The sequence below is a fragment of the Canis lupus genome, chromosome Y (genome assembly GCF_048164855.1).
Source record: "Canis lupus baileyi chromosome Y, mCanLup2.hap1, whole genome shotgun sequence".
NCBI lineage: Eukaryota > Metazoa > Chordata > Mammalia > Carnivora > Canidae > Canis > Canis lupus.
The window spans coordinates 6,791,922-6,813,528 of NC_132877.1; the positions used below are offsets into that span (position 1 = coordinate 6,791,922).

The 21,607-nt window shown below is 41.3% G+C and overlaps 1 protein-coding gene across 12 annotated transcripts in view; it reads right to left on the reverse strand.

The window, feature by feature from the left end:
* The window catches only part of LOC140629027 (lysine-specific demethylase 6A-like), a 154,467-nt gene extending 141,096 nt beyond the window's left edge, over nucleotides 1-13,371 (reverse strand). For 8 of the 12 annotated variants that reach the window (XM_072818421.1, XM_072818427.1, XM_072818420.1 and 5 more), the window contains exons 1-2: nucleotides 12,840-13,368; nucleotides 12,568-12,631 (exon numbers count right to left, since the gene is read on the reverse strand). In XM_072818421.1, the coding sequence (XP_072674522.1) occupies nucleotides 12,568-12,631; nucleotides 12,840-12,991 (216 nt within the window). In that variant the 5' untranslated portion in view covers nucleotides 12,992-13,368. Of the gene's footprint in view, nucleotides 1-12,567; nucleotides 12,632-12,839 lie in introns of all 12 variants that reach the window. The other 4 variants (XR_012026901.1, XM_072818424.1, XR_012026900.1 and 1 more) reach the window with 3 other exon arrangements.
* Between the last annotated feature and the right edge of the window lie 8,236 nt (nucleotides 13,372-21,607).

Consider the following 21,607-nt stretch of genomic DNA (forward strand, 5'->3'; position numbering starts at 1 on the left):
CTGATGTGGGACTTGATCCTAGGTCCCAGGTTCCCGCCCTGAGCGGAAGGCAGACATTCAACCACTGAGCCACCCAGGCGTCTCTGAAGCAATATATTTTATTCAATTCCATTTATATAAGGTTCTGGATATGCAAAGTAAATTTTAGGGAAAAAAGATCAATCACTAAATACATAGAGATGAGAGGAAGGGCAGAAGCAGAAATAAGGAAGGATTCAAAATGACACAAGGAAATTTTTTTTTTTGTCACAAGGAAATTAAGAATATGATGGTTGTATCTGTTGTGCTGTTTTTTTTTTTTTAAGATTTTATTTTTTATTTATTTATTCATGACAGACACAGAGAGAGGGAGAGGCAGAGACACAGGCAAGAGAAGCAGGCTCCATGCAGGGAACCCAACATGGGACTCGACCCTGGGACTCTAGAATCATGCCCTGGGCCGAAGTCAGGCGCTAAACCGCTGAGCCACCAGGGCTGCCCTGTTGTGCTGTTTTTGGATGTGGTTTCAGAGGTGTATGCATATCAAGCCTCATTAAATTACAAACCTCAAATATCTATCATATTTTGTGTATCACTTAATCTGTTGGGTATAGCAAATTAATGTTCAAAAGTTAATAAAGTTAAATCATAAATGAAACTAAAGTACTGTTAAAGAGAACACATGACTGGCTCAGCTGGTAGAGTTCACTCCACAATAGGCTTGGAGCTTAAAAAAAAAAAGTCAGGACACCGGGGTGGCTCATTGGTTGAGCATCTGCCTTCGGCTCAGGGCATGATCCCACGATCTTGAGATCAAGTCCCACATCGGGCTCCCTGCATGGAGCCTGCTTCTCCCTCTGCCTGTGTTTCTGCTTCTCTCTCTGTCTCTCATGAATAAATAAATAAAATCTTTAAAAAAAAAAAAAAAGTCAGATCTTTCAAAAGATCTCTTAAAATTACCTCCTTCTCCCTCTTATTTCTAAAGCACTGCCTGAGTTCAAAATGAAATGTCATTTCCAAGATGATAAATAATTTCTAATAAGCCTCCACTGTGCTAGACCCAATACTAAGTCCTTTACATAAATATTCTTACCTATCACAAAATGCAACATCCTGAAAAAGGACTTTCAGTAAAGAAGAATTTAAGAGAATAAAGAACACCCTCTACATCTACAGAAAAGAAAGAGAAGTAGGGAGCAAGGAAGAAAATGGTAGAAGAAGAGAAGAGTTGGGTACAGGGGAAAGAGGAGAAAAATGTAATAAAACTCAAACTTAAAGATTAACAGAAAAAACATTCATTCCAGAACACTGGGAACAGACCAAATATAAGCAACTTAGCAGCTTTTATTCTGAAGAAGCAGCTAAGGTTTCAATACCAGATAGCAGACTTACCAATTACCAAAAAGGGCCCCGTAATTTCAGAGGGATGCAAACCCATGATAATACAAAGTAAAAGAAACAATTGTGGTGACAACAGGGGAAAGAAATTCACAGCTCTGTTAACTCAGTTTATAGCCTCAATTTGTGCTGGGTAGCATATCACTTAGAAATTTAGAATGGGGTGTCTGGGTGGATTAGTCACTTCAGTGTCCAAGTCTTGAGGTCAAGAGTTCAAGCCCCAGTGTAAAGCCCACTTAAAAAAAAAATTAAAGACAGACTCTGGAATAAAATCGAAGGTTAAATAAAATAAGCTCTCCACACCACTCTGGCTGATTAATAATTTACACATGTAAGGGAGACATCCAACACTGCCTTTAAACCCAAGAGAGGGGGATCCCTGGGTGGCGCAGTGGTTTAGTGCCTGCCTTTGGCCCAGGGCGCGATCCTGGAGACCCGGGATCGAATCCCATGTCAGGCTCCCGGTGCATGGAGCCTGCTTCTCCCTCTGCCTGTGTCTCTGCCTCTCTCTCTCTCTCTCTCTCTGTGCGACTATCATAAATAAAATTTAAAAAATAAATAAATAAATAAATAAATAAATAAATAAATAAATAAATAAACCCAAGAGAGGGGGCTTGGGTGGTTCAAGTGGGTTAAGCAGCTGCCATCAGCTCAGGTCATGATCTTAGGGTCTGGAATTGAGTCCTGTGTCAAGTTATGCATCGCATCAGGCTCCCTGATTAGTGGGGTGCCTGCTTATCTCTCTACCCCTCTACCCCTCCCTTCTGTTTGTGTGCTCGCACTCTCTCTTACTCTCTCCCAAATGAATAAAATCTTTTATTTTATAAAAGAAAAAAAAAGATATTAAAAAAAAAGATATATAAAAGCTTCAATTTTACATGTATTCTTTAAGCCACCCATAATCAGCCAGTATAGGATAAAACCCTTGTAGGTTTAGGGTGTATGAACAAAACTTCTGCCCAAATTGCTCTTCATAGCTTAGCCCAAATTAGTGGCTAAGCTATGAAGACAGTACTAACAAAATTCTTCACCTAATTTTTTTTAAAAGATTTTATTTATTTATTCATGAGAGACATACAAAGAGAGACAGGCAGAGACAAAGGCAGAGGGAGAACAGGCCATGCAGGGAGCCTGACATGGGACTTGATCCCAGGTCTCCAGGATCACGTGCCCCGGGCTGAAGGCAGCACTAAACAGTTGAGCCACTGGGGCTGCCCTCTTCACTTTTTTTTTACATACTGTACAGTTGACAGAGGAGGATAGTTTCAGGTTAAATCTAGCCCCTACCCAAAAGCTGCTTTAAATTCTCAAACAAGGGACATCTTGGTGGCTCAGTGATTTGAGCATCTGCCTTCAACTCAGGTCATGATCTAGGGATCCTAGCACTTCAGGCTCTCCCTGGGGAGTCTGCTTCTCCCTCTGCCTATGTCTCTGCTTCTCTCTGTATGTCTCATGAATAAAAATTTTTAAAACGAATAAATAAACACAAATTTTCAAGCAAATTTTTAAGGCCCACAAAGAAAAAGAACAGGAAAGTGTAACCCATAGTAACCAAAAGAAAACCTAAAACTCACAGCCCAAATGAATCTATATACTGAAGTGACTTCCAAGTATGCTACTACAAATATATTCCAAGAATTAAAAATTTATATTCAAAGAAATAAAGAAAAATGTGCTCAAATTAATAAACACATCAAAAATCCCAATACAAAATAAAAACCATAAAGAAAAGCAAATAATGTATATATACATATATACAAATTTACATATGTTTATATAAAAAACAAAACTGTCCAATCCCAAATAAGTAAACAATGAATAAAAAGCATTAGGGGGTCCCACAGGGAAGAAAAAGGGAAGTAGAAAAATAAAGGAAGTAATTACTTTCTTTTTCCTAAAGTTAGGAAAAGTTCCCAACTTTAATTTTTGAAAAATTCAGTTACAGATCCAAAAAGCTCAAGGAAGTCCATGGGACGCCAGGGTGGGTTCAGTGGTAGAGCGTCTGCCTTTGGCTCAAGTCATGATCCTAGGATCCTGGGATGGAGTTCTATGTATGGTTTCCCGTGAGGAGCCCATTTCTCCCTCTGCCTATGTCTCTGCCTCTCTATGTCTCTGATGAAAAAATAGAATCTTTAAGAAAGTACAAAAAAAAACCTAAAAATAAGAGAACACACATAAACAAATCTATTGGAAAAATGGTAACAGCTGGAAAAAAGAACATCTCAAGGCACCTGGCTGGCTTAGTCATTAGTGCATGGGACTCCTACTCTTGGAATTGTGGGTTCATTCCACATGTTGGGTATGGAAATTACTTAAAAATCAAATGTTGGAATGCCTGGGTGGTTCGGTGGTTGGGTGTTTGCCTTTGGCACAAGGGGTGATCCCAGGATCCTGGATCAAGTCCCACATCAGGCTCTCTGCATGGAGCCTGCTTCTCCCTCTGCCTATGTCTCTGCCTCTCTGTGTGTGTCTCTTATGAATAAATAAATAAAATCTTAAAAAAAAAATCAAATCTTAAAGAAAAAAAAAAAAGAACATCTTGAAAACAACAGAAAACATGACTTACTATGTTGAGAAGACAGTTATCTTTTTACTACTTAGCTTCTCATCAAGAATCCTGATGGTCACGAAGATAGGTAGCAGAATTACATATTTAAAGTATTTAGAATGGGGGATCCCTGGGTAGCTCAGAAGTTTGGCGCCTGCCTTCAGCCCAGGGCATGATCCTGGAGTCCCGGGATCGAGTCCCACATCAAGCTTCCTGAATGGAGCCTGCTTCTCCCTCTGCCTGTGTCTCTGCCCCTCTCTCTCTCTCTCTCCCCTCTCTGCATCTCTCATGAAAAAATAAAATCTAAATAAATAAATAAATAAATAAATACAGTGCTTAGAATGGACAGCAAACTTACCATACAAAAAATAAGTACCCTTCAGGCAAGAATAAACAGCAAAATACTACCTGTATTATGCAATAAAACGATAATGCAATGTACATTAAAGAATAAATGAATAACCAAGATGTGGTGTATTTGGTACTCAGTCAGAGCCATAGAGAGGAACAAAGTTCTGATACAATGCTGTGACATGGGTGACACCATTTTTTTTTTTTAATTTTTTAAGGTATTTACTTACTCATGAGAGACACACAGAAAGAAGCAGAGACACCAGTGGAGGGAGAAGTGGGCTCCTCTCAGGGACCCCAGGATTACTCACTGAGCCAAAGGCAGACAGATGCTCAACCGCTGAGCCACCCAGGCATCCCCACTTTATTTTTTATAAAAATTGTATTTATTTATTCATGAAAGATACAGAAAAGAGAGGCAGAGACACTGGCAAAAGGAGGAGAAAAAGGCTCTGTGCAAACAAGCAGCCTGATGAGGGACTCAATCTCAGGAATCCAGGATGGCACCCTGAGCCAAAGGCTGACTGACAACTGCTGAGCCACCCAAGCATCCCATGGATGACACTTTAAAACTCTATGCTAAGTGACAGACTAGATCCAAAGACCACATAATGTATGATTCTATTCATAAGAAAAATCCAGAGTACATAAATCCACAGAGAAAACAGATGAGAGGTTACCAGGAAAAGGGGGGTTAAGAGATAATACAGAGTAATTGCTGGGGTTTGGGAGGCAACAGGGAGTGATGAAAACGTCCTGAATCAGTGGTATAACTGCACTACATTTTGAATATACTCAAAGCACTAAGTAAACACTTCAAAAATTGAAGATAAGAGAATTCAATATTCCAATATCAGTATCTGATAAAACAGAATTGGCCGTCCAAGCCTAACTGAGTCACGCTGGTCACCTCTTTAGCCTTCCCAACCCCCAACATCTTCTGCCATTACCTGTGGATAATACTTAAGGTAATGTAGTTTGGGGCCATTTTGGAGAATTTTTTTCTGATTTTCCTGATATCATATTTTTAAACTTCTGTCTTTCTCTTGTTAATTTGTCTTTTTAGGATGAAGGTCCCAGCCAAAGATACAAGATTATTTCTTTAACTCATATACCAGGCTGTTATGTCTCTCTACTGCCTGCATAAAAGCCATGCATGTAATCACAAAAGTTTTTGTTGCTTCTTTATGGCCAGTGTATAAGCCAATCAATCAACTGAAGCTTCATCTTCAATACCAGTTAGTAAGATATATCAATTACTACATAACTTCAATTAACAACAGCCTATAAAAAAAAAAAAAGCCTATATATATGTACAGGTAGGGCCTTAATTTATCTAATCAAACAATTTTATGTTTTCATCTTACAGTTTTTACAATATACAAATTAATTCTGTGGATACGTAATTCCAAAAATATTACTATGGGAAGCTGGACAAGTCCACTGGTTAAAGCCATCTTCTTTCTATTTGGGTCATGATCCTAGGGTCCTAGAATCAAGCCCCACAGGTTCCCTGCTCAGTGGGAAGCCTGCTTCTCCTTCTGCCTCTGCCCTTACTGTTACCCCCATCCGGGCTCATGTTCACTCTCTCTCAAATAAATAAGTAAAGTAGTCAAAAAGACCACTACTATCTTTTAGTATTAGGTGAAAATATCACAAAGCATCATAAAGTGCAATGCAAAATGTATCTAATTTAAATTCCATCATTGGCCAAGAACTAAAATTTCATTTTGGCTTAAGAAAACTTCATATGGGCAGCCCCAGTGATGCAGCAGTTTAGTGCCGCCTGCAGCCTGGGATGTGATCCTGGAGACCCGGGATTGAGTCCCACGTCGGGCTTCCTGCATGTAGCCTGCTTCTCCCTCTGTGTCTCTGTCTCTCTCTTCTTTCTTCCTGGTCTCTATGAATAACTAAACAAAATCTTAAAAAAAAAAAAAAAAAAAAAAAACCTTCATATGGTTTTGGGATCCCTGGGTGGCTCAGTGTTTTTTGTTTTTGTTTTTTTTAAGATTTTATTTATTTATTCATGAGAGACCAGAGAGAGAGAGAGGCAGAGACACAGGCAGAGGGAGAAGCAGGCTCCATGCAGGGAGCCCAATGTGGAACTAGATCCCAGATCTCCAGGATCAGGCCCTGGGCTGAAGGCGGCACTAAACCACTGAGCCACCCGGGCTGCCCGGCTCAGTGGTTTAGAGGCTGCCTTCCGTCCAGGGTGTGATGCTGGAGTTCCAGGATAGAGTCCCACATCAGGCTCCCTGAATGGAGCCTGCTTCTCTCTCTGTCTCTGCCTCTCTCTCTCTCTCTGTGTCTCTCATGAATAAATAAACGAAATCTTTAAAAAAAAGTTTTTTTTCATATGGCTTAAAGAGTAAAGTTTGCAAATAAATTTTATCATCTGAAGTCACAAAATTTCTTTTTCTTTTTTTTTTTTTAATTTTTATTTACTTATGATAGTCACACAGAGAGAAAGAGAGAGAGGCAGAGACATAGGCAGAGGGAGAAGCAGGCTCCATGCACCGGGAGCCCGACGTGGGATTCGATCCCGGGTCTCCAGGATCGTGCCCTGGGCCAAAGGCAGGCGCTAAACCGCTGCGCCACCCAGGGATCCCTGAAGTCACAAAATTTCTTACCAGGCAAAATAGTTTTTTACTCAATACATTAAATGGCAGTCAGATGTTTCCTAGTCATTTTCTTTGACTATAAAGAGAGCTATGTAATTAAAAAACAAAAAATCAAAACTAAAAAAGTCCATGTTTAAAATGTGATAGCTTTGGGCAGCCAGGGTGGCTCGGCAGTTTCACGCCTGCCTAAACTGGGATTCGATCCGGTGTCCAGGATTAGGTCCTGGGCTGATGGCAGGCACTAAATGGCTGAGCAACCCAGGGATCCCTGATAAAAGATACTTCTAAGTAAACAACAGCAATGGATACTTCAGCAGTCTTTCTCTAAAACAGATTACATTAAAGAAATACAACAGTAATATTCTAATTATACTTGTCTACTTTTGGGCAGCCCGCGTGGCTCAGTGGTTTAGCGCCACCTTCAGCCCAGGAAGTGATCCAGGATCAAGTCACATGTCCGGCTCCCTGCATGGAGCCTGCTTCTCCCTCTGCCTATGTCTCTCTGCCTCTCTCTCTCCTCTCTGTATATTCTCATGAACAAATAAATAAAATCTAAAAAAAAAAAAAAAAAAAAAAATACTTGTCTACATTTACCCTAACAAAAACAAAACCTAAAACATTTTCCAAACTACATTAAGTCATCATTGTTGGTAATTTCTTAAAACAGCTTAATTAATTAAACTATATTATACACAGAAGTGAAAACATATTAATGTTAAATGTCAATGTTCATGAGGATCCCTCAGTGGCTCAGTGGTTTGGCGCCTGCCTTTGGCCCAGGGTGCGATCCTTGGAGTCCCAGGATCGGAGTCCCAGGATCGGAGTGCCAGGATGGGAGTCCCAGCATGGAGCCTGCTTCTCCCTCCTCCTGTGTCTTTGCCTCTCTCTCATAAATAAATAAATAAATAAATAAATAAATAAATAAATAAATAAATAAATAAATAAATAAATCTTTCTTAAAAATGTCAATGTTCGATAAACTACAACTTATTTAAGTTCATAAGATAGCTCCAGGGCAGCCCAGAGGGCTGCTCAGTTTAGCGCTGAGCTTTCAGCCCAGGGCGTGATCCTGGAGACCTGGAATCAGTCCCACATAAGGCTCTCTGCTGGTGGCCTGCTTCTCCCTCTGCCTGTGTCTCTGCCTCTCTCTGTCTCTCATAAATAAATAAATAAAATCTTAAAAAGAAAATAGCTCCAAAACTCTAAGCAATTACTAGCCATTTTCAGCTTATTTTAGTTACTAAAAGCAACATATATCGCTAGTATATATATTTTTTAAAGATTTTTTTATTGGGATCCCTGGGTGGCGCAGCGGTTTGGCGACTGCCTTTGCGATCCTGGAGACCCGGGATCGAGTCCCACGTCGGGCTCCCGGTGCATGGAGCCTGCTTCTCCCTCTGCCTATGTCTCTGCTTCTCTCTCTCTCTCTCTCTCTGTGTGACTATCATAAATAAATAAAAATCTTTTTAAAAAAAGATTTTGTTTATTTATCCATGAGGGGCACAGAGAGATGCAGAGAGAAAGGCAGAGACACATGCAGAGGGAGAAGCAGTCTCCATGCAGGTAGCCCGACGTGGGACCCGATCCCGGGTCTCCAGGATCAGGCCCTGGGCTGAAGGCAGCACCAAACCGCTGAGCCACCTGGGGTGACCTCACTAGTATATTTATAAACTGAGACTCTCAAGTGTGTATCACATGTCAATCCCATAAAAATTCTTTTATGATAGAATTATAAGAATATACTATTATAATCATTCTAATGGTATGTAATAACATTTACAGGATTTTTATTTATTTTATTTATTTTAAATCAGAGAAACTGGGAAGCTTGGGTGGCTCAGCAATTGAGCAACTGCCTTCAGCTAAGGGCTTGATGCCAAGGGTCCTGGGATGTAGTACCACATCAGGTTCTCCATGAGTAGACTGCTTCTCCCTCTGCCTGTGTCTCTGTTTCTCTCTCTGTGTCTCTCATGAATAAATAAAATCTTAAAAAAAAAATACTATCCTGACTGAAAGAAACCAGTCAAAGAGTACATACTGATTGAAACCATGAACATAAAATTCTAAAATTATAATCTACAGTGACAAAAAGATCTGTGGATATATCAAATGGTACTATGAGGAATGACAACAAGAAGAAACTTTAAACGGGAGACGAGAAACTTTTCCAAGTGATAATTATGTTTATTATCTTGTGGTGATAGACTTATGTATAATAAATGCATGTCCAACTTCATGTGTTCATGTTAAATATGTGCAGTTTTATTTTATGCCAATTATACATCAGTAAGGGTGGGAGGGAAGGAAGGGAATGAACCAGACCTCAGAATATTTTATATTTTATTTCACTTAAGTCACTTTAATGCTAAGATTAAGGAATCCTGACCTAAACATATAGGAATTTACAAGAATCTTAGAAGCTAAACAGAGTTAATTTCTTATTTCCTTTCTGCTCAAACATTCATGGTTGTTTAAGCAAACAGAAAATTGCCCAATGTTTTATAAAACTACCATCTTCCAAAACATAAAGAAATCTTTCTCTCTCTCTCTCTTTTTTTTTTAAAGATTTTATTTATTTATTCATGAGAAACCCACAGAGAGAGAGGCAGAGACACAGGCAGAGGGAGAAGCATGCTCCATGCAGGGAGCCAGACCTGGGACTCCATCCCAGGACTCCAGGATCACTCCCTGGGCTGAAGGTGGCGCTACAGTTTTGAGCCACCCCGGATGCCCAAGAAATCTATTTAGGGAACGACTTGGTGGCTCAGTGGTTGAGCGTTGCCCTTTGGCTCAGTGCATGATCATGATTAAGTCCCACATGGGCCTCCCTGCATGCAGCCTGCTTCTACCTTCTGCCTTTTGTCTCTGCCTCTCTCTGTCTGTCTGTCTGTCTCTCTCTCTCTCTCGGTCTCTCATGAATAAACAAAATCTTAAAAAAAAATTCATATTTTAAAGTGTTACTGTAATTAAAGTTGAGAAACCCTAACTTTTACAATTAAAAACTTAGTCTTTACTATACTAATTTAACTATAGTACTGCACAGTATCTGAAGAGTTGAGTCTAAAGTGAGAATTTTTTTTTTTAACTTTTATTTATTTATGATAGTCACACAGAGAGAGAGAGAGGCAGAGACACAGGCAGAGGGAGAAGCAGGCTCCATGCACCGGAAGCCTGACATGGGATTCGATCCTGGATCCCCAGGATGGCGCCCTGGGCCAAAGGCAGGCGCTAAACCGCTGCGCCACCCAGGGATCCCTAAAGAGAGAATTTATCTGATTCTGGAATCACATTAAATTCTCAAGTATTTTCAGATATTCACATGGTTTTACTTCTTCATTATAACCAAACGGGCTCACTTATTCTTTCTAGAAATTACTATCAGTAAAAGCAATTTTATCACACCCAAGTTACAGGATATGGTCACACAATATAAAATATCATTTTCCTGAAAGCTCAAAAAAAATTTTTTTAAGAATTTACTCATTTATTCATGATAGACCTAGAGAGAGAGAGAGAGAGAGGCTGAGACACAGGCAGAGGGAGAAGCAGGCTCCATGCTGGGAGCCCCACCTGCAACTCCTACCCAGGACTCGAGGATCACGCCCTGGGTTGAAGGCAGGTGCTAAACCCCAGAGCCACCCAAAGATTCCCTGAAAGTTCAAAATTTTTAAATCTGTTGGTGTAACTGAAAAAGTAACTAAAATTGTTTCTAAGGTTTTTTTTAGAAGTGTAAGACAGGGGGCAGCCCCGGTGGCAATGGTTTAGCACTGCCAGTGGCCCAGGATGTGATCCTGGAGACTCGGAATCGAGTCCCACATCGGGCTCCCAGCATGGAGTCCGCTTCTCCTTCTGCCTGTGACTGCCTCTCTCTCTCTGTGTCTCTATGAATAAATAAATAAAAATCTTAAAAAAAGAAAAAAGTGTAAGACAGTAACAGCCATGACTGGTTACATTTTATCATACAAAGTAAGGTATTAGGAGTGATATTTTTAAAGAAGCAATAATTATGAATGTATTGCAATTAGAAAAAAAATTATACTTCAGATTCTGGACATTAGTCACCATGAAAACAAATAAATACAAAATGATATTGTGCCTTCCAGAACCATGATTATGGGAATTCAAACTACAAATAAAAATACAAGGAAGATACTGCCCGGTCAGCCCTGTTATTGGACAGATAAACCAGTGTTAACTCTGGAAAAAAAAAAATTACAAGGAAGAAGGATATCTTAAAAAGTACTCGGGAACCTGCGTGGCTCAGGGCTTGGGCGCCTTGTCTTTCGCCCAGGGCGAGATCCTGGGAGTTCCCAATCGTATCCGTCGTCAGACTCTCGGCATGGAGCCTACTTCTCCCTCTGTGTCTACCTCTGTCTCTCATGAATAAATAAATAATTTTTTTTCCTTTTTTTTTTTTTAATTCAGAGAGAGAGAGGCGCAGAGACACAGGCAGAGGGAGAGGCAGGCTCCATGCAGGAGCCCGACGTGGGACTTGATCGCCGGTATTCAGGATCACACCCCGGGGCTGCAGGCGGCGCTAAACCGCTGCGACACCGGGGCTGCCCAATAACTAAATAATCTTAAAAAAAAAAAAAAAGTACTCAATACTTCCTTCACAATTACAGCAAGTAAACCAAATTCACAGCTACCGACTTCAGGTAGAAAATAAGGTATGTTACAAAACTAGTTGCACATAGACCTATATTCAAGGTGCCTAGTGACAGTAGTTATTTTAGACAGATTTTGCTCAAAAGATGGAAAATGACAGAGATGGAAATTCCATAGCCTTTGTGGAATCGTTTACGAGAGCAACAACGGCGCGCTACAGATTGATAGATACATTATCTAGGTTTACAAATGCAATCTGACGGTGAAGACGATACATGAAATGTATTTTTAAATAAATTAAATACAAGTTAAAGAAAAGTTAACTTTTACTAGCTACCGTCAAACTACAGCAGCTGACAGTGAAGCCTACTCATCACTTTTATTTCCCTATTTACATGTCTTCTCTTTTCCAAAGCTCCCCACTTCATTTCTCCTCCCACTATTTCCCGCCATCTTGGCCGACATGAGCAGCCATTAACTAAATGGCAGTGCCAACAACTTTTCTCACAAATAAAGAGGGAATCCTTTCTGGTTTTTACAGACACAACAAAGAGTACTCGAAAAAAAAATTCACAGAACTATTTCTGTGGAATCCAAACAAGTAAATAACTTCAGGTCACATACCAATAAATTTTTATAGGCTTAATACCCCATACAAACTGTTCACCACTGTAAAGTACTTTCCGTTTACCCCTATTGGGATGAAAAACAGAACTAAAGGTGCAGTAAAAATTACACATCACAAGTCAACCGCCCAAAAAAAAGGAGAAAATATGTTAGAATTTTTTAGAATTGCATACATTCACTATCTTTTGATGCTAAGATTCGGAATTCTCCTTTATCAAACTCCAGGAAATAATACCTGAGCAGAGCTTAAAGCTCCGCTTTCTCGGGTGCTCAAGGTACAAAATAACATTTTGCAAGGCCCTGAGAAAGGTATTCCAAGGAGAGAAAAGAAAGAATTGTTTTTATTTCGCGAGCACAGTACAGCTTGACGGTCTTGGAGGCCACCAGAACAGCACGGCTCGGAGTGGAAGACCGTGTCCGCACGCGACTGCCTACCTTGCCCAAAAGGGTCTTAGTCCTGGCGCCATCTTCATGAAGGCTCACGAACCCGAAGAGACGGCTGTAAGAAGAGATACATGCAGTTCGTTAACGCTCCGGGAAAGCCACTGCCCTGTCCCTTCCCGAGCCCGAGGCCCCTATGGCGAAGGCCGCCTGTAGAGCACAGAGATCAGCACCGTGCAGCCACCCAAGGAAAGCTGTACTTGGGCCTCCCCGGAGAGCGGCGCTAGCCGGTCGGGAATCAGCTGGGGTAATGACGGCCGTCGTACCTGTCCAATCCGCCGAGCGCCTCCCTCTCTTCTGCTGTCAAGCTACAAGACCCCTCCTTGCTTTCGCCGCTCTCTTTTCCAGCCGCCATTTTCTTTTCCTCATCACCGAAAGCAGCGGCGGCGGTAGCGAGAGATACTCCGCAGGCTTTCATGAGTACACAACAAATTTAAAGTCCAACGCCAAGAGCAACCACCACCCAGTGGAAAACTCTAAAAGATGTCCTCGTTGCGTAAAACTGGCACACCAACTTTATCGCCACTGCCCCTTCTATCTTGGATGACGGCGACGAAAAATCCCTAGATAATGGCAAAAACAGCGAATGCCAGGGCTGCGGAACTCAGCTACAGGATCACATCTCTGAGTAGGCGGAGACAGCAGGAGAGGCGGAAGCTCGCAGTAAAGGGAGTATTTTCTAGAGTCACAAACTTCGCCAGCACCAGCACAAAGTTGTTGTAATTGTGTCACACCGCGAACCCCAAATCTCCGTGACTCCCTTCTCTCCCGCCCCAAGCTGGGCGCCGCCAATTGACGCGACCGCTTCGTGTCACATGACCTTTGTTGACGGACGTCAGTTGTGGTTCTACTGAACTTGCTAGCTGCCTGAACCCCGCCCATCAGGCGGTCCCCTACCGAGAGTGGCAGGGGTGTCAATTGCGACAAGTTATTGGTTGATCCACACGTCCGTCGGAGAAAGCGTAGTCACGAGACGCAGAGAACTCCTGGGTCCTGCTAGGTGAGTAAACTCTGGTACTAGGAAAGGGCAACGCTTAGTTCTTGTCAGTCTGGAGCAAAGATAGCCAAGGGACTGGAATAATTTAGACTGTCAGATGCAAATGCTGTTGAAAGATGCATGGATCTCTTTTATGAGCTCTGCAACTCTGGTTGCTGGGCTCTTCCAGGGTCTGGAAAGCAATGAGTTATTCGTAAATAGTACATGGCACTGGGGATCACTGTGTGGCTTAGCAGTTTAACGCCTGCCTTCATGCCCAGGGCGTGAGCCTGGAATCTCAGGATCGAGTCCCATGTCGGGCTTCCTGCATAGAGCCTGCTTCTTCCTCTGCCTGTGTCTGTGCGCCCCCCCCCCCCCCCCCCCATGAATAAATAAATAAAAATCTTTCGGCAGCCTGGGTGGCTCAGTGCTTTAGCGCCGCCTTCAGCCCAGAGCATGATCCTGGAGACTCAGGATCGACTCCCACATCGGGTTTCCAGCGTGGAGCCTGCTTCTACCTCTGGAGTAGAGAGTCTCTGCCTCTCTCTCTCCTCTCTGTATATTCTCATGAATAAATAAGTAAAATCTTTTTAAAAAAATAGTACAGGGCACTGTACCTCTGCCTTTGGAAGAATCAAACACTTTTGGCACCTCAGGAAATAATGACCCACTATTACCTATTCTCTCTACCACCTTCCTTCTCAACCACCTGGAAAGAAAGGGATAAAAGTCCTCTAGTCTCATTCCATACCAGTATGAAGTGAATGAAGATTCATTTCTGTGGTTTCCTTCCTGAATTTAGTTCTCAACTTCACATGTTCTTTTGCTGACAGTTTGAACATTTTGTGTTTATCGGTTCTCTTTGTATCTAAGGAAAAAATTAAATTGCTTAGCTAAAACTGCAACATGTTGATGATGTTAACTTTAAAAATAAAAATCAATCGGACACGGGAGTGGCTTGGCGGTTGAGCATTTGGTTTTGTCTCAGGTCGTGATCCCAGGTTCTAGGGATCGAGTCCCACATCCGGCTCCCTGCATGGAGCCTACTTCTCACTCTGCCTATATCTCTGTCTCTGTCACTCTCTCTCTCATGAATAAATGAATAAATGAATAAAATCTTAAAAAAAAAAAAAAAGCCAATACCAGAGCATTGCAATTCAGGACACGCATCTTTTTTTTTTTTTTTTTTTTTTTTTTTTTTGATAGGCACATAGTGAGAGAGAGAGAGAGAGAGAGGCAGAGATATAGGCAGAGGGAGAAGCAGCCTCCATGCACCGGGAGCCCGACATGGGATTTGATCCCGGGTCTCCAGGATTGCGCCCTGGGCCGAAGGCAGGCGCTAAACTGCTGCACCACCCAGGGATCCCAGGATGTGCAACTTAAGGCAAAACCATAGCCAAGTCAAACAAACAAAGGAGAAGATTTTTATGAAGAAGGAGAAAATTGAAAATAGTTATTTTAAGTGAAAGTCCATTAGAGAAAAGAGACTTCGAAATGACTGAAGTTTCTCACTGGCTGAGTTGTAGGTGAGTAGTGCACTGGGTAGGGCTGGGTAGGAAGGTATAGGTAGGGAGCTCTGACACCAGGCTTACAGAAATACCAGATATGGAGAAATGTTATATATGAGATATCAACCAGAAAGAAGGGTACAAAACAGATCTCCTTTGTTTGTTCTAAATATAAGCAGGATACTCATGATATTTATAAATGCACCATATTTGTCCTATGTGTTATAGTGGTCAGTTTTCTATGAAAGACCAACCATAAAAGCCATCTGGCAACCCAGTGGGAACTTCTTTTGCTCTAGACGTCTCCTTTTCTTTCCTTTTTATTTTCATTTTAACTTAATAAACTTTTACTCCACTTCACCCTTTTGTCCACAAGACTCATTTGTGGACTTAGTAAGACAAGAACCCTGCAACAGTACAACATAGGGATAGTGAGTTTCTTCTATAAGATTTGATGCAAAAACATCTTTTCCATTGGAGCCTGTAATTGATCATTCTTTTATCATTCTTCTGCTGGAGTCTTAATTAAAATATGCCTCTAATGAAGTTGACTGGTAAGACTCTCCAACCCCCAGACTATGTTAGCAAACTTTCCTTTTATAAATTTTCTACATCTGTTGCCCTGATCTCATGAGAGATATTAATGAAAACTAATTACGAAGAGGCCTAAGTGATGGAATAATTAAGAGCAGCACAGTTTAAACTATGTAGTGACCTTGGAAACCTTAGAAACTAAAAGATATGTATGCCTTGGTAGCTCAGTTGGTTAAGCATCTGCCTTAGCATCAGCTCATGTCATGATCCTAGGGTCCTAGAGTCCTGCATCCAGCTAACTGCTCAGCAGGGAGTCTGCTTCCCTCTCTGCCTCTGCCTCTTCCCCCTACTCATGCTCTCTCTTAAATTAATAAATAAAATGTTTTAAAAAGGAAATTAGGGGCAGCCCTGGTGGCATGGCGGTTTAGTGCTGCCTGCAGCCTGCAGCCTCTCTTAAATTAATAAATAAAATGTTTTAAAAAGGAAATTAGGGGCAGCCCTGGTGGCATGGCGGTTTAGTGCTGCCTGCAGCCTGGGGTGTGATCCTGGAGATCTGGGATCGAGTCCCAAGTCGGGTTCCCTGCATGGAGTCTACTTCTCCCTCTGCCTGTGTCACTGCCTCTCTCTCTGTGTCTCTCATGAATAAATAAATAAAATCTTAAAAAAAAAAAAAGGAAATTAGGCAATACCATGAAGAGTCTAGAATGGCAGTCTCTGAACTACTGGGGTGCCTGGGTGGCTGAGTGGGTTGAAGGTATACCTTTGGCTCAGGTGATGGGCCTGAGGTCCTGAGATCAAGCCCTATATCAGGCTCCCTGCTCAGCATAGCAGGGCAAGGCTGTTTTGTTACACTGTGAATTAAAAGCTTTTGTTTATTCTGAATAAATACCAACAACGAGTATCTTAATAATTTATAAATACACCAAAAGAAGTCTGTTTTTTAACCAAAATGAATATTTATTCCATATGATTTTATAATTAGAGAAATCAGAGGATTGTGGAACATCAGAAGACATTAATAACATTAAAACAGGGACGCCGGGGTGGCTCAGAGGTTGAGCATCTGCTTTTGGCTCACAGCATGATCCAGGGCCCTGGGATCGAGTCCCACCTCCGGCTCCCTGCATGGAGTCTGCTACTCCCTCTGTCTATGTCTTTACCTCTCTCTGTGTGTCTCTCATGAATAAAAAAAATAAAATCTTAAAAAAAAAATTGTGGGGGTTAGGGATACTGACACACCCCAGCATTAAAATACCCAATAGTACTTTTGTCTCCCCTGACAACTTAACTACCAATAGACTGCTGCAAACTAGAAGCCTTGTGAATAACATAAACAGTGGATTAACACATACCTTGTGTTTGTGTAATTTTATTGAAAAAATACAGAATATATGAAGTGTTACTGAGAAGATCATAAGCAGGGACACCTGAGTGGTTCAGCAGGTGAGCATCTGCCTTGGGCTCAGGGCATGATCCTGGGGTCCTGGGATCAAGTCCCACATCAGGCTCCCTCCATGGAGCCTGCTTCTCCCTCTGCCTGTGTCTCTGCCTCTCTTTGTGTCTCTCATGAATAAATAGATAAAATCTTAAAAAAAAAAAAAAAAGAAAATCATAAGCAATCGTAAAATACATTTACAATACAGTACTATTAAAAAAAATGTATAAAAAAAACCAACATGTATAAGTGGACCTCCATAGCTCAAACCTATGTTCAAGGATCAACTGCATTAAATAACCTGGAATATATTTTGCCTTAAAACTACTGAAATATCGCCCTTTGAATATTTATTTTGGTTCAAAATAATATGTAGGCCACTGTCAGTCAATAATGAAAAGGGATGTTAAACTTTTTGTTTGTAACAGCTTTATGACTCTCCAATTCAGAACATGGGAGAGCAGGGAAAACTCAAAATTGAGGAGCTTTATTTTAATGATGAGGCAAGAACCCCCAAAAAGGTGAACAACTGTAATAAAGATCCCTGAATATATAAGGACTCTTAGAAGTCCTATAGCTTTAGCACATACTTTTAGTAGAAAAAAATGAGAAGAAAGAAGATGTCCTTGGATGGAGCCCCATATCTGGTTCACTGCTCAGAAGAGTGTTTCTCCCTCTGCCTCTGCCCCACCCACTACCCCTACTGCTGCTCATTCTCTCTCTCTCTTTTTTTTTTTTCCATTCTCTATCTCTCAAAAATAAATCTAGAATATTTCAGTCTGTTAAAGCTTACAGTGTGCCTCACAATTACTGTTCTTGCCCTTGAATGTCAATATTCTAAATGTATATGCTGTTTATTTACTACCTAAAATCCTCTTGCAGTCTTTGTTAAAGACTAAAATTTTAATGTAGCAGTCACTGCAATTTTGTTTTACTTACCTTATAAAGTAAGTAAACGAGGAATGATTTAGAGAATAGCATCAATGTTAGAGATGTGAGAAAAAGTTAGAGATGTGGGTGGTGGTGGTGCCAGCTTAGAAAATCAAAAGTTTTTTTTTTCTTTTCCTGTTTTTTTTTTTTTAAGATTTTATCTATTTATTCATGAGAGAGAGAGAGAGAGAGAGAGAGGCAGAAACATAGGCAAAGGGAGAAAAAGGCTCCATGCAGGGACCCCGATGTGGGACTTGATCCCGGGACTCCGGGATTATGCCTTGAGCCGAAGGCAGACACCCAACCCCTGAAGCACCCAGGGATCCCCATACATTTAACAATTTCTTTTTTCTTTTTTTTAGGGTTTTTTTTTTTTTTTTTTAGATTTTTTTTTTTTTTTTTTATAGGCAGAGAGAGAGAGAGGCAGAGACACAGGCAGAGGGATAAGCAGGCTCCATGCTGGGAGCCTGACGCAGGACTCGATGCCAGGACTCCAGGATCACACCCTGGGCTTTGCAAAGACAGGCGCCAAACTGCTGAGCTACCAGGGATCCCCCATTTATCAATTTCTTACATTTATATTGTACACCATTCATTTTTCATGTGTAATTTCCTCTAGTGCCAGTATCTTCTTCTTCTTTTTTTCTTTTTTAGATTTTATTTATTTATTCATGAGACACAGAGAGAGAGAAAGAGAGAGAGACAGAGACAGAGACAGAGGTAGAAGGAGAAGTAGGCTTCATGAATGGAGCCCGATGTGGGCTGACATCCTGAGCCAAAGGCAGACCAACCGCTGAGCCACCCGGGATCCCCTATCTTCTTCTGTTCATTCATATACCAAGAGAACTTTGAACAGGTCCTGGAGCAAAGTATTTGTTCAAGAAAAATTTATTGACGAACAAATTAATCACAAAGGCAAAAGTGAGTGAAATGTAGCTTAAGTGCTGACTTCTACTGTGAGAGTGGTTACTGAATAAGGAAGAATTTTAATTGCATTTATGTGACTTTCTGATATGCAGATAATATGATATCAAAGGGAAGTATTCTAAAACTAAGAAACTGAAAACCCTCAACATAAAGGTGAAAGAGAAATAACCAGTGAATAGAAGGAGTAAACAAAAACAATGCTTGTTCCCTATCAGATTTTCTCTTTTAATTCATACCCAGGAAATATATGTATGCACAAAATTTAGCTTAGTATTTAGGTCACTGGCAGAAGTGAATGCATATGAAAAAAAAAAAAACAGAGAGAAGGAAGGAATAGAGTAATATGAAATGTTGGGGTTTGGGAGCATATGGTCAAGAAAGAATTCTTGACTCTCCACCCCAGCTGCTAGCTGCCATCATGAACACTATCCATGTGCAGCCCATCATGCTGGCCAGGGTCTCCCAGGTGCTGGGCAGGATCAGACTGCAAGGACAATGCACACAGGTGCACAGAGAGTTCACATAGGACATGAGGCTCTGCATCATCTGCAATATAAAAGGACTCCTTCGAAATGGGTATGTACTGACCCTACTGAAGTCAGAGTTAGAAGTTTAGAGGTTGCACTGTACTTGTGCCTGGGCCCTGGATGTTCTGGATCTGTCATTTGGCTCACAGGGATCATCTGTAATTGTTAATAAAGTGTTTATATTGTGTGAAGAGGGAAAAAAAAGTTGGTTTTATTAAAGCATAGGACAGAACTCATGAGCAGAAAGAGTTGCACTGGGGTTGACTGATTATGTACTTTCAGTAAGTCTAAGGAATTTTGGAAGCAAGGTTTCCAGGACCTTGAGGGGCTATCTATTCTTGGGAAAAGTTTATCACTGCCTAGTAAACCCTCAGCTATGAGGACGTTCAAATGAATACTGGTGGGTCATGTATTTGAAGGATGACTACAAATATATATATATATATATATATATATATATATATATATATATATATATATATATATCTTTGAGGGATAGAGATAAAGGAAATTTGCAAAGGAATTTGGTCTTTTTAAAAATATTTTATTTATTTATTCATGAGAAACACAGAGAGAGACAGAGACAGAGACAGAGGGAGAAGCGGGCTCCATGCAGGGAGCCTGATGTGGGACTTGATCCCAGGCCTCCAGGATCAGGCTCTGGGCTGAAGGTGGCACTAAACTGCTGAGCCACCTGGGCTGCCCAGGAATTTGGTCTTACCTGACAGGATATTCGTATTATCTTTACTACATGTAGTATCCATGAAGGAAAAACCTGTATCTGGGTTTTGACTCATAATTGGGCCTAAAGAGGCCCACAGCAGTCTGTGCTCTGCTGGGGATACAGGTGGTCTCAAATGCTGACACTAGATGGCATTATAAGGAGGAAACCTAGTAGAATTATTCAGGATTATATGACACCTTGCCTAATTGAAGGTATGCAAAAAAGCAGTCATGAAGACTGTAGATTATGCGAAACTTAAGGAAATAACCAAATACCTACATTACTTCATTCTTGCTTGGCAGAGGCCATAAGAAAGTACAAAAACCTAAATCCTGAGGACCTTGAAGACATAGCAATATTAACAGTGCATTATATCACCCAGCCCTCCCCTAATATCAGAGAAAAGCTTCAAAAGCTTAATCAGGGACCTTGAACCCTTTTCTCACACTTCTGGATACTGGCTTTCAAGTTCTCAGTAACTAAGAGGTAGCTCCAAGCACTGAAAGAAAATATAGAGACAAGCAATGAGCCCAGTATATGGCCACAGTTATCACCAGCTCCTTGCCCTTCTCTGGGTCTACCTAGAGGTAAAAATCATGGGCAGAAGCCTCTAAGCCTCCTCATGCCCCAGGAGACCCTCAATCCTGCTTTCACTGTTGCCAGTTGGCACAATTGGCCTGAGAGTGCCAAATGGACTCTGTGTCAGGGCCTTGTCTAGCATGTAAACAACCTGGACATTGGAGATGAGATTGCGTCTCCTTCCCATGCACAGGAGGGACATCCCAGTCACAAGAATGCCAAGCCTAGACCTTCGCATAAAATTGACAGCCTCAGGCCAAGTCCCCTCCAAGTACAAGGCAGCTGCCCTTACCTCTATTCCACAATTGTGAGTAGGCCAATGGAGCAGGGGAGGATGATTTATTCTCCTTTGACTCGAGGGACCCAGCATTTCAAGTTTCCATTTTCTTCACCTCTGTTGCAGAGCTTTTAGTAACTCTGGATGTGGCAGGAGACAAAACTGAAATTCTAAAATTATATGTCACTTATCCTGCGATTACATATAACGGTCAGGTGTCATCTTCCAGTCTTTGATCATCATCACGGGCATTTTTTAGTTCTTTAATTTGTTCTTTGGATAACAATACATTTACCCAGTATTTCTTGTTTTACCTCATAGACCCACTCCATTACTTGCAAGGGACATAATGACAAAGACACAAACTAATACTTGGCTTTCTGAGATTACCCACTGCTGGCATTCTTGTCCTCTGAGCCCTCTGTCCTGTCAAACATCAAGATTTCCATTCTTCAACAGGTGCCTCCTCAGGGATGGGACAGCTCCTTTTCAGGGCACTGTGTCTATTAGCAACCCCCATATGGCTACGACTTAAAGATCTTCATTTTTCCTCAGAAAACCTAAGTAGCCCTTACATCTGGAGGCCAGCCAGGGACTTCAGCCCTATTACATAAATA